Source organism: Olea europaea, unplaced genomic scaffold (assembly GCF_002742605.1).
Source record: "Olea europaea var. sylvestris unplaced genomic scaffold, O_europaea_v1 scaffold571, whole genome shotgun sequence".
Classification (NCBI taxonomy): Eukaryota; Viridiplantae; Streptophyta; class Magnoliopsida; order Lamiales; family Oleaceae; genus Olea; species Olea europaea.
This window is the reverse complement of record NW_019264047.1, coordinates 103079-117015: the sequence shown is the minus strand read 5'-3', so window position 1 is coordinate 117015 and position 13937 is coordinate 103079. Positions and strand designations below refer to the sequence as shown.

The window sequence follows — 13937 nt, the reverse complement described above, 5'->3', positions numbered from 1 at the left end:
CTCATTTTTAATGATCTTTTCTTGTTAATAACATTAAGAAGACAGTTTGATATAACCTTGCTTCAGATTTGCTTTCTTTTCAATTAAAAAGGCGGATACGAAAAAAAGTTGCGAAATGAAGTTGTTAACTAAATTTGAGCGGAAGATATGAAAGATAAGAGTTCGTTTTTTGCATAAATTTTCTTGAAGCAACCATCAGCAAACTTGAGTGAGCACTTGATTACTAAAGCATAAAACTTTATGCACGTGAAATTAAACTTCATTTGATAGTTGATAATTGATACATATGGCAAGCAATCATAAATCACTCACAAACTCAACGGATTTTTCTATCTGAAACTTGAAAATAAAGTTTTTCCTATGTTACAAAGTGTGGAAGGTTATAGCTCAAATATGAAAATTGAGGCACTAATAACTATTTTAACAGATTAATTAATAAAACAGAGGAATGGATGTTCTGATATGCTCTCCATATGATCAGAGCCGGACCTGATAGGAGGCCCAAGAGGCCTCCGCCTCAAGCCCAGAATTTTAGGGGGCCCATTTTTTACTTTTCCCTTTTTTTCAAACCTACTATGCCCATGTGTTCAAAAGAAACGAATAAATACTTTAATGAAAAGGAAAGGAAGGAATATCAAAAAATTTATTTGTTGTTTTATTGTTGATTTAAGTTAACAAATTTAATTCCGTAAACTTCTAATTATTTTATTTTATTTTTTAAAAAAAGGGATTGTTTGCTACGACTTAGGACCTAGGGCCCAAATTTCGAAGTTCACCTCAAACCCCACAAAGCACAGGTACGGCCCTGTCCATTTCTCACTACATAAAAACGTGATGCCAGTATCAATTAGAAAAGAGATTCTTAGAGCATCAATATCCTCATTCTTCCACATTTCAAAAAATCATCAATGAAGATAATGACAATTTATCCAAGAATACTTTAAAAACTTGATTCATAAGGTCCATGAAGCATGCAGGGGCATTTGTTAAACCAAACAACATCACTCAAAGTCCTTAATGCCCATAACTAGTACTAAAAATTTTGTCTAACACACATCTTCAATTTTTATTTTTGGCCGATGATATCCCAACCTAAAATTGATTTTAGTAGATACCAATGCTGCTCGTAACAAATCGACTAAACCATCAATGCAAGGTAAAAGATATTAGGTTTTGATTGTGACCTCGATAATCTATACACAATCGCATCGTTCCATCTTTCTTTTTAACAAATAGAACTGAAGCTCTCAAAGGCAAAAATCTAGGGCAAATAAAACCTTTTGATAATAATTCATGTAACTAGACTCGCGCTCTTTTAACTCAACGGGAAAGGTGTCCTTGAAATTAGAATGGTTCCAGGAATTAAATCTATATAAAGTTATATTTCCCTATCCGGCAGTGAACTTGGTAAATCTTCAGAAGATTCCTTCACTACAAGAATTTCTTCTAGTTGCCTAATTTTTGTAATTTGTACTCGACTTTAACAAACTGAGATAAGAATTCCTAGGGAAAGTCATAATTTGATGCCTTGGAATAGTCAATTGATCAAGTCAAAACTCTTAAAAAATAGTCTGTCGATTACCGGCATCGAGTATTCGACTCTATCATAAATAGAGTCCATCTAACTTTCATAAACTTTTACAGTATAAAACATGATTAATAACGCCAAACGCAGCATACATATTTGGAACCATGTGACCTGGTGAATCCTTCAACCTTCCTCCCAGTCAATATCATCCTCGTCCTCATCCCCGTCTGAAGCTTCTGCTTCCACATTTAAGTCGTTAACTTTGAAATTCTTGGCTGTGTTACCTGAAATAAAGCGTACTCATAACTTGAATAGCGTATCTACAAGACCAGATTGTATGTTATCTTTCAAGAGGATAAAGTACGAAGACACCCGATGCCAAGGAGAAACAATAAAAAGCAAAAAAAAAGTTAAATAAAGAACATAAAAATTTGGGAAAATTGCGGCAGTGGTCCCTATCATTTTCAATTTTTCAGACTTTACCATAACCTTCAATTTGTGCCAACAAACGTCCTTAACCTTTCAAAAATATGCAGCTGGAATCCAAACGGATGGAAACCATCCATTTGACCGTTAGTTGACCAAAAAATTTAAATTTGACCAAAATTGGTAAGAGCAAAATGGTAACTTAGTTAATTCCATATTATAAAAAATCAAACAAAATTAGGGAAAAATATAAAAAACCAAGAACACCTCCCCCACCCCCCAATCAAAACCACCTATATCCTTCTTCTCCGACAAGCCTTACCGAAAACAGTCACCACACCACCTTTGACCCATACTACCACCACCACGACCACCCACTACCAATTCTAGCACCCTCCACCGCCACCATATTTGCCATTATTCATTTGAAAATAAAACCAAGAAAACTCACACCTTATTCAAAAATAAATCAAGAAAACTCATCCACCTTCGCCACCCACACGATGTTGCACTCAAATCGATACCACCACCACCATCTTAACCCGCAACAACCAGCACAACAAAAACCCACAGCCACGAGTGAAATGGTTATCAAATCCTCTGCAATTTCGAAACACCTCAAAATTCCGCAAAAACCCACCAATCCATTTTTTATTTTAAAATTGACAAACCCCAAAATCAACACCAAAGATCTAAGAATCAAGCCAATCGCCGCCATCACTAATGATTGTCAAATCCCACACAGCCACAATCGAATCTCATAAAATGGAAAAATAAAAGTCAAAGCTATTACAAAGCTCCAACAGATTTATGAAAGAAAAATCTGATTTGGGTGGTGGCACCAGCCTTACAGATGACAGCATTGTGATCTTTGAGTGAAGGTGGCGGCATTGTGATGTGGTTGCGATAGTCGGCCTTTGGATGGCGATTTCAACCACTGTGTGGGTGGGAGTGGGGAAGAAGGGAAAGGTAAATCCCCGACTTCCGGGTTTTTTCATTAGAGAGTGGGGGATGGGGGGATTTGGGGTTTCCTTTTTAATTATTTTATGTTAATTTTATGGAATTACCATTTTGCCCTTACCAAATTTGGTCAAAATCAAATTTTTTTGATCAACTAACAATCAGATGGATGGTTTCCATCCGTTTGTACCCCATCTGCATATTTCTGAAAGGTAAGGAACGTTCGTTGGCACAAATTAAAGGTTAAGATAAAGTGTGCAAAAATTGAAAAAGTTAGGAACCGCTACTGTAATTTCCCTAAAAATTTCTTCCATGCCGCATGGATATTATTACAAGACTTTCACATTTTTCTGTCACCAAATGAGCAAGTCAAACTTCATGCATATGTAGGAGTAATTTGTAAAAATCCTGTATTTAAAAAATATAACGCGAAACTACTAATAATATTTTGACTCATTGCAACAAGTGTTTTATTTAATTTCAGATACGACACAACGGGGGATATCTACACCAGCTAGACAGTTAGAGATATTTTAAAAATCTGAATTTTAAAGATTGTATCTAATTTTACTTTGTTTCTTGTGTCAAAGCATACATATCACCATCTCCAAAGTCCAAAATATGTGTAAAATAAGTTAAAATAGGAACCTGGAAGGCAAAATAATTATTCCCAACGGTGCGCTACAAAATAAAGTTAAATGCATGTTGATAATACCTGCAGGAGGTTCCTCATCCCATTCAACATCATCTCCCTCAAACTCATCCCCACGCTTCGACTTCATGCCAACTTGGCGCTCAGTGGGGATGGCAACCCCATTAGAGGTGACCGCATTTGACATTTGTTGTTGGTTGTCATCATGTGCTTGTTGTTCACGTTGCCGCGTAAGCAAAGCAGCATAGTAAGCTTTAACATATTCATCCTATAATATACAGAAAATCTCAAATAAGATCTTGAGAACATTATAATCATAAAAAACTTTACCCATTTTTTTATTTATCGAAATAGAGAATACAAGGTTACAAAGAAGAGTAGGAATTGATGATGGCATACATGGAATCCTTATATACAAAGTATATAAGAAAACTGAAAGGAAAAGAAAAACAAGAAGTTTGTAAATCTAAACAAACCTGTATATTCTTCACGTCATCTTTTTCATCTGTAGGTTTTTTGTCATCGGATGATTCTACAGCTGTTGAACCACCAGCCAACTTTGCCTCTTGCTGGGTCTCTCCACGCTGCTCATCTGTAAGTTTCATCCCTTTCCTTATCATCCAAGGAGGCAAAACTTTCACAGGTGCATTTCCATTCTCCAATTTAATGTTCTCTCCTTTTCCATCAATACCGGAGAAAGCAACTTCAACCTGCCAAAACAAGTTTCGGCATTCAACATCTGAATTTCTTTCATGTCAATAATAGTTTCTTACAATCACATACATGATAAAATGCTTCCATCATAACTATTAGTAGTCCTCTAATAAGAAACTGCCAAGAACAATTATAAAGTGTAATACAATCCGTGTCATTCTTATTTCAAAAGAAAACAAATCAAACACATCAGCTAATTATTATTATTAAATTTTTTTAGTATACAGAAACACTCCCATGCTTCAACTTATGCTTTCGACTTCACTGTATCAGCTGTCATAACACAATAATAGTACCAATAAGACTCCCCTAAACCTCACGACATGACATAATCAGACTAACAGAATTCAGACAGATCAGGTACATATTTCTCCTGGACTTTTGCAGGAAAATCCAAATTTAACATAGCAAGCGTGCTTTGACATATTCATACAGATTGAGTATATATATCAAAATTCAAAGACTAGCGCCCTAGAAAACTACTTTACAAGAAATACATGATTAGACAATAAAGAGGCATAAACTCTTTCCCTCACCCAAAATTTGACAATAACCAATAATATTCTTAGGCTATATAACCTTCATAAAAAGAGAGAGAGGTTAGAGACGATGCAATTCTCTCCTAAACTTCTTTTCATCATAGTGAATTATTGCAATGGCAGAAAAGGACATAGTTTCGCATTGAGATGAACCTCTATAAATCTAGTGTATCTTTATTTCTTTCTGCATATTGATTATTCTCAAAAGAATAGAATTAGGATTTCTAATTCTCAACAACTAAGTGACATCAAAATAATATGTATAATTTAATAAGTCACACAATTCTACCTCTAATAGAACCTACTATATTATGCCACATAAACTAATGGTGCTAGATAGCATCATTTATTTATACGAGGTTTTTAGATCTCTTTTTAGTCATTGCATTGGGATTGGGAAAGGGATCGTGTGATAAACCAAAAATACAGTTGGAAAATAATTGGGACAACATTTAAGTGAATTTATGTGCAAGTGGAAAAGATTAGAGATTTACAATTATGTCAAAAACAGGATGAAAACACTGGATCGGGCCTTAGAAGTTTCAGTGAAAAATCTAATTCAACTAAAAAGCTTAGGGACACTACAAGCTTGTTTTTCCCACTCCTTATATAAGCCTTTTATCATCTCTAGTAACAAGATTTCTCACCTTGCATGACCTTCAAACTTTATTTTGCATTCCTTTATTCTTCAATCCTAAGCTCTTAAAGACGGTTTCGAGTGATTGTGAAAAAGAAGACAAAGGAAGGGTTATTACATAAAACTAATGTTGGTTTTGCAAAATTAGTTCCTCATGATTTTGGTGTTGTTTTTTCAACTCTTTCCTCGTAATTATAAGTATGTTATATGTTCATATGTGAAATTTGTATGCATGGGAAAGGAAGATACAAGCACATTATTAAATGAATCGACAAGGATGTGTACGAAAGCTTGCACTTGCATAGTTGGTCCCCAACCTTTCACTATAGTTGCACGTGAGTACTCAATATTCGGAAGCATTCAGACATTTTTACATTATAATGTGGGCCTCATGGAAACGTCTCACTTCAAATCTTAGGGCACTAGTTCAAGTTGGGAAGCAAAACCAAATTTTAAAGAGTTGGATATGCTAGGGCCACATGATGATTCTGTAGATATTTGGACAATTTTCATTGTTGGGAGTTGTGACTAATTGTGCAATTATAATAAAAGGTTGGCAACTGATTTTCTCTTTCTAAAGCTTGGGAACAAACATGGTATTGCAACAATAACATGAAGACTAATAACTCAATTTCCCCTTCTTAATATGTTATATGCTTTCTGTTAATATGACTTCATATACTAGATGACATGATAAATAATCCAATTTGCACGAGCACGAACATGATTGGTGAAAAATCCTAGCATTTACAATGATGTTTTGAACAACAAAACACGAGTTCCACGAGAAATATTTTTACCCTTTTGCTATGACACTGAAGGCATAAATGACGTTCAATAAATTAGAACGTTAAGGTGTGAGATAACTTCTCAGAGATATCATGAGAGATAAGGAAGCAAGATGACCTAAGGCAATCTTGGGTCATGTTATGTAATGATGTTGGCCATTATAATTGGAATGGCGTTGCATGAGCATAGTAATGGTGAAGAGGAGTAAGAAATGATTTCAAGACAAAAATTTAAACCATATTGATGCGTATATTCTCTCCTATAAAAAGATGATTTTTTATTTTTATTTTTATTTTTATTTTTATTTTTTATGATCCCATGAAATGTACTCTTATGATAGTCAAATTCATATTCATTTCAAACCTGTGCAATGTCTTTACTTATGGAGCCTTTAGTTTTGCATTATGAGCACCAAAGATCGGTTATTCCATAGTCTCATTGCCGATTGACAAGAACTCCTAAGCTTTGAAGCTCTGGATACATGAAGGTAGACCTGTTGAGGCTATGATTTGGAAGCTAACTGTTATAGTTTGAGAATCATGTTTTGAGTTGTATACTTAGACCGTTAACATATAATGTCGTAAACTATTGTCGTCATGTTGAAGTTCACAAACATTCCAGAGCTGTTTATGATCAAGGAGTTATTTTCGTTATAAATCTAACACGATGGGAAATATAGGTTATGTATCTCCATGCCTTCCTGGGTTATACGACAGTTATTTTGTGTGCTTCAATTAGACTATCTTTAATTAGATATTATGATCAGTGCGCCCAACACGGACATCGAGATATGTAACCCATGCTTCATTTTCAACTCCCCACTTTGCTCAGGTAAGTGAAAATAAAAACAAGAATAACATAAGAAATTGGTAATCTTGTAAGTAAAAGGGTAAAATGCTGAGGAGCTAGTCACCTTTGTCTCTCCAACATAGGGCATAGGTGTTCCACCAAATCCAAACCCCTGAGAAGATTTAGAAGGATCATTCTCATGATCTCCATTTGCTGCTCGACCGACAGCATTCTGAAGTTCCCAAGCTTGAAGGCTTCCAAATTCAGGTACAGTCAAGTCCTTCACTCTTCCAAGTTGATCCATCAATGGTTTCAGTTGTTCCTGTACTCCATTAAAAAAAAAAATTGATTCAAGGAAAAGGCATGGAAGGCACAAAATCCAGACAATGCATTTGAAAAAAAATAGAGATTGAAATGGTTTTCAACTATCAATGGAAAAATTGTACAATTTAGTGAACGAATTATGGCACACAGATGCTCATGTTAGTAATGTCTACGAAGCTGGTTGTGTCTCAGATAGTTTATGACAACAGCATTCATGACAAGTTCAGAATAGCAAAAAGCAAGAAGGCATCTCCTGAATCCATTTGGCTACCCTAGGTCATTATCACACCCGCAATATTGAAGAACTAAAGCATGAAACCCGAGAGTTCCACTCAATGCAAATAGACTAACATTCCATGGTTCCCATTTGTTCATCCTCCCACAGGATGACCTATCCTCACTTTATCATCAAAAGGACATTCAAGTGCTGACCTACATTTCGTCTTCATAATAGAGCACTATTTCAACTGATTTGATGTGACCGAGCTACATGCAGAAATTTACTCCAACATGATCTTCGTTTGGCTTTCCATTTAAGAGCAAATACTAATACAAACTTGATTAAAGGCATTGGCAAATTAGGAAACATTACCTCACAATGAACTAAGTTTTACTGATCACGATCTATGAGAACACCATGAGTATTAAGCTATATATGAAATAAATAATTATGTACCATGCAACCATGAGAGGTTTTAAAAAATCTCAAAATACCATACACCCGCCCAAACTCAGACGGATTAGCGAATAAAAGAACAATCTCTTAGAATATATTATACAAAAGGTAACTTGCAATCGAGAATAATATTTTTGTGGATATTTTACTACACCTATGAGAAATTATATGAATACAATTATGCCCGCAACAAGCCCGAGAATGGGCAGTCTGGCAGTGTTAGGTTCAGGAGAGAATAATCCTGACCAAAATATAGTTTATAGGGTCATGTTGCATTTAGTTAGCTTCCCATATGGATTGCTATATGTTGTTGGCATATATAATCTTCACAAGGACAAACCTCCATATTTTGTAGCATATCTTTCAACTTTTCATGGCGCCGTCTCCTAGCATTGTCATCTCCATCTCCCAGTTCTTGGGCAGCTAGTTTGTCAGCTTCAGCCACAAGTACCCCATCGCAACTTTCACAGTGAAAATATTCATCGTGTGGGGAAATCAACCGGAGCGCATCCAGAGCAGTGTATCTGGACTTACGCTTCCAATCAGTTATGAAATAAACAAAAAGGGGACTCAAAGAGAAGACATGACAGTAGCGGAAACATATACCTTTTACTGCAATTGGGGCATATGTACTCCTGAACGGTGTTCTTGCTTTCTAGCTCATCCTTTAGCTTTTTCTTCATGCGGTGTAATCTGTATCTTACCACATCATATATCTACAATAGATAATTAGAACTAAGCCCCTGCTTGATACCAATTAAACTCTAGATTTTAATTTAAATCAAAGTCAACAATTCATTTCAATCACATATTTTATGGGTTCCACAACTTTTCAACCATTAACTTCTATCAAAATTTAGTAAAAATAGAATTTTAATTCCCACTGAACAAGGGCTAAATAAGAATGAATTGTTCAAAACCTGAGAACAGAAATTAACATTTAACATCATCACATTCAATAACCGACCAATTTCATGAAATGTAAATAGAAAGCCGCATTAAGCCATCTAACATAGAAAAATTTCACCAGAAGGAACAGGTATGCAACTAAATTTTCCAATGCGGCATAAATTAGGAATTTCAGTTGATAAGAGATCAAAATATCAACTTCCAAACTAGTACATGAACCTACTCTACTACACTCAATGCAAAATAATCGGATGCTTTAACACGGTAAGCGATTGTGTCTTATTTATACCCTCTTGATCCCAGGGCCCAGATTTCATCTATTCTTGCACCATGTTGCTATCCAAGTTGAAGAAAGAATGCAAGAGCTGGAAAATGCACAACGGTCAAATATGACCCTCAAAAAAGAGTATTTTGAACCTTGGCAACCATTACCTAATAGCAAATTAATCCTGCTCTGTCTTCCATCTCTTATGCCATTCATTTCTCTGGTCTTCTGTCTTCCACCTTCCTTTCCACTCCCCATCTCCCACTCTCTTGGTGTTTTTAATCTTTATTTCTCCTGATGATTCCTTCAGCTTTACTATCGTTTCTTCTTTTATTTTGTTTATTTATTTATTTTTTGCTTTAATCATTCAAAGTAAAAACTTAAAGTGGACTTGAGGAGGACTGGTGCTTGATAAGGCTCCTAATAGCTGAGAATTTGTCAAGATTCAGGAATAACTTTGTACCAGAGAAACTCTTAGATCCTAGCTTAGAGAAACTCAATTCTTTTCTAAAGCACTGAATTGATTTATTTCAATTATTTAAAAACTATCCAGATGGCGATATTTCGGCTTATTAACAGTAAACTGTCATTCATGGTTCAAGGCATTATTTAGAAATTGAGGTTGAATTGGAATTTGGTTAGCTCAACTCATTCCTTTGAACCTGTTATGTATTTCTTTTGTACAGCCAGCAGGGGGAGGAAGCAGAGCTACAAACCTGTGCATAATCCAGGCAACAATATGAATGAGTATGCAGCTTAAGTTTTTCATCTCCTTCTCTTCCACCCGGTTGACCATCTCCCGTGGCAGCTACAGCAGCACTGTATATTTTTGCACCTTTTGCAGTCTACAACAATATTAATGAGGGAATATTAGAAACAGCATAACAGACAACAAATGGCTAAAGCTAACTACAGAGCAAGACATATTTCACAACTAATAAAGATCGCCATTGAACCATTAAATTTGCAAATAAAATCAACAAGCTTTGAGAAAACGAAGTAAAACCTTGGTAGTAAGTTAACAGAAATTGATTTTGAACCTACTGACAGCATTTTAGGAATCAATTTTGAGTTGTTCTTAGAAATGAGTGTGAAGATGTTTGGTGCAAAATTTTTACATTAAATCCTTCACTTCTAATTATACCTTAAATAATATTTAATAGCAACTGTTTATGAGAATAAATAAAAAAATTTGTTAGCAAGTGGAGCCGTGTTTTTGCTGTAACTGTTCAAGGGTAGCAAGTGCAGCTACACATGAATTAAACCTGAAAGCATACCATGTGGGGTAACATTAATAAGGGATGATGGTTCAGGTTTGCAGCAAAAGCAGATCCAAGTTCAATTTTGGAATGCGTTATTTCACATTCGCATAGCTCAAATAGTAACATATCTGGACTGGACTGACAAACATCATTAAGGTTGGGGAGAAAGAATGGAGATAACCCAACGTTGAGCAAAGTTCATTTTAGTCACTCAAAACTTTTTTGTTTCCAAACTCATCACTGAAGTTTCAACTTCATTTCAATTTGGTCACCAATAAAGATTCCATCACAAGATTAGGGTTCTTTTCTACATGGCAGATGGATTTTCTTGTGTGGGTTCCTCGTGTTTTTAGTTTGCAACATTGTTTGAAAAGCGATGCAAACTTGCAGTTTTAATATAAAACTTTCACAAGTCAAAACATGTGATTATAGCACAATTGGGCAACTAACGAGCCCTTATTAACAGCTGCACAGGTTACGAAAGAAAATCGTTTACCACAGAGGAAAGGCCACTAAATTTTGCTGCAAAATAATCGTTGGTGACCAAATTCAAACGAGTTTGGGAAGGATAGAAAAAAGTTAGGTGACCTCTAGCGTTTTACCCTTTAGGTTGTGTTGGAACACAAATGCAAGTTTGAACTCTCCGTGCATAATGTCATGCGGGCTCTAAGGTTAAAACAAAAGATCAAGTCTACCAAACAACATGACACGTCGAAAACCCAAAAAACAGATGACTGTTACAAAATACAATTTCTAAATGTTAATACAATGCAAAACAACTTAAGAAAATCATCAAAAGTTTATAAGCCCCTATTTGGTGTTGCTTAAAATCATATTTTTAGTAGATTTTGATAAAAGTTTAAAGAATTTTGAGGTTGAAAAAGTTATGTGTCCAATAAAATGTATGGTTTAAATTAATCGTTAACTTGAAGTAGGATTTTAATTTGATTTTAATTCAAACCAAACAGCGGTTTAAGGACTTGTTTGGCATGACTTTTACTTTGCTTTTGCTTCTTGGTGCCATAATTTGTTTTTTGAAACTAATTTTTAAAACAACTTCCTTTTCCATAAATACTTTTAAAGGACATAAATAGTCAAACAGGTCCAAAAGTAGCTTTTGTGTATCAAAAGCTCCTTTTTAACTTTTCAAAAGTTATACCAAACTGACCCTAATAGGATTAGCAAACACTGGAAGATAGTTAAGGATAAACATAAACAAAAACAAAAACCAAACTAGCATCCAGTAGAATATTAAAAGGGAACAAAAGGATTTGGGCCTTATCACTGAACCCTCAAAACAGACCTCCTTCCTGTGATCCCTAGTGACCAGTTTTTCTTCTTCAAAGAATCTCAAAGTCCGACGAAGTTGCTTCGAGTGTAGCTTCAAGTCCTTAGCCAAATCTTCTTCCCTTACCCACTGACGTCTAAAATAGAACATAATTTAGAGCTTTGTGGGTTATAATACATAAATAACACATGTTCCACACATACATAAAAGAGCCAAAAATAAGATAGATAACTAGAATGAAGTAATTCGACTGTAACTACCAAACAAAACATCTATTGATATCTCAGCATATAGACACTTCAAATAAATAACATATCTATCCATCCATGCAGAGTGAGTAGCAAAAAAGCATTATTATAGCCCATCCCGAGTTTATTCGAAATAAGCTTAATCTGTTATTGTTGTACATATGACAAACATTCATAATATAACACAAAATATAGAGATCCCTTCTATCATCATNCTTGAATATTTCACCAACTACTACATGTCTGCGTATTGAAAATCCACAACGATAGAGACTTCGTTATATTGACGAGTTTTACATTTACAACAGCATAGAGGAATGTAGAGACGCCAAAATGTTGAATTGTCTTTCCCGAAACTTAATAGAGATGGACATGATGGTATTTTTCATAAATTAGATAAAGAATTAAGATCCAAGCCTGCAAAAACATCTTAAACCATGAAGTACCCAAAAATATACCCATATAAAAGTTCATGCAGCATAATATATTATATAGATACATTTGGTGTTTTTACCTGATTAATTGAAAGTCAAATAAGTCGGAGAAGAAAGATCTCAAAATCCTTGGCCGGATTTGGAGAGAAATTAACAACCGGAAATAGCTCAGTCTCACTGGAGAGATTCTCCACTGGGTATCGATTAGGGCTTTGATTTAATGGGAAGATGAGATAAGGGAGGAGCAAAACTCTGAATTGCAGTAGAAGGGGAAAGGCGAGATTGAAAAACCCAAAAAATTTCGAAATAGGTAAAATTCGAGGAAATACACAAAAATGGCTCTTACCAAAAATTGACACTGGCCTTTGACCTAAAAAACAAATTAAGTTAAAAAAAAATTTCATAGTAAAAACCTATTTTACCTTTCAGACTGTTTGAATTATCTCTCACCGATCGATCGACCAGTGCAGAAATTCGACCGACCGACCGACCACCGGAGTTACACCAACGTCGCAATCAACGACCATCATCTACAGTGGAAATAAAAGAACCGGTTAGTTTTCTGATCTTTTCTCCAGTTCGAATGTTTTTTTCATAGAATAGCATCTTTAGTAATTTTGGTTAAAATTAGATCCATGGGCATGAGTAGTTAGATTGTGGGCATGCTGGAGTGTGGGAAATGTGATTTTTTGCCATTTTTTGGAGCTCAGTGGTCGGGAATGGCGGTTTCCGGCCATTTTCCGGCCACCGGGCGGTACCAGTCGCACCAACCGACTGTTAACAGTTCACCCAGACTGTTATCGGCCCAGATTAAATTTTTAAATTTTAAATTTTTTTATAATTTATGTAATTAATTAAATTTTTTGTTTGATTAAATAGTAATTACATTATTTATTTATTTAATTTTTTTATCATTGTTAATATAATATAATAATTGAAATATTGTAAAATTAACAATGTTGATTATTTTTTTTTTGAAATTATCTTTAATTCATTTTTTCAAATTTTTTTTATGAAATTATCTTTAATTTTTTATTTCAAATTTATTTAATTTTTATATTTGTCTTTTATATAATTTAATAATTGGAATATTCTAAAATTAACAATGTTGATTCTATTTTTTTTATGAAATTATCTTTAATTTATTTTTTTAAATTTATTTAAATAATATGAATACTCTAAATTTTAAAAAAAGGTAAAGTAATTATTTATTTAATTTTTATATTTGTCTTTTATATAATTTAATAATTCAAATATTGTAAAATTAGCAATGTTGATTCTATTTTTATTATGAAATTATCTTTGAAAATGTAAAGTAATTATTTATTTAATTTTTATATTTGTCTTTTATATAATTTAATAATTCAAATATTGTAAATTTAACAATGTTGATTCTATTTTTTTATGAAATTATCTTTAATTTATTTTTTTAAATTTATTTAAATAATATGAATAGTCTAAATTTTAAAAAAAAAGGTAAAGTAATTATTTATTTAC

At 34.0% G+C, this 13937-nt stretch overlaps 1 protein-coding gene across 1 annotated transcript; it reads right to left on the bottom strand.

The window, feature by feature from the left end:
• Positions 1 to 1500: 1500 nt before the first annotated feature.
• Positions 1501 to 11923, bottom strand: LOC111389220 (general transcription factor IIE subunit 1-like). Its single transcript, XM_023014111.1, has 8 exons — positions 11774 to 11923; positions 9925 to 10053; positions 8641 to 8750; positions 8375 to 8558; positions 7159 to 7356; positions 4043 to 4276; positions 3630 to 3834; positions 1501 to 1812 (listed from the first exon to the last, which is right to left on the bottom strand). Exons 1-8 carry the CDS (start codon positions 11906 to 11908, stop codon positions 1712 to 1714), a joined length of 1296 nt encoding a protein of 431 aa, XP_022869879.1. The 5' UTR covers positions 11909 to 11923; the 3' UTR covers positions 1501 to 1711.
• Positions 11924 to 13937: the final 2014 nt, after the last annotated feature.

What these genes read in the sequence shown, in the direction of transcription:
- LOC111389220 (XM_023014111.1), bottom strand. Translation starts at nt 11,908, where the DNA reads ATGTTCTATTTTAGACGTCAGTGGGTAAGGGAAGAAGATTTGGCTAAG. An exon ending in TGCCCCAATTGCAGTAAAAG is followed by an intron (nt 8,559 to 8,640) that starts GTATATGTTTCC and finishes GCGTAAGTCCAG; the next exon opens with ATACACTGCTCTGGATGCGC. An exon ending in GGATGAGGAACCTCCTGCAG is followed by an intron (nt 1,813 to 3,629) that starts GTATTATCAACA and finishes GCTTTATTTCAG; the next exon opens with GTAACACAGCCAAGAATTTC.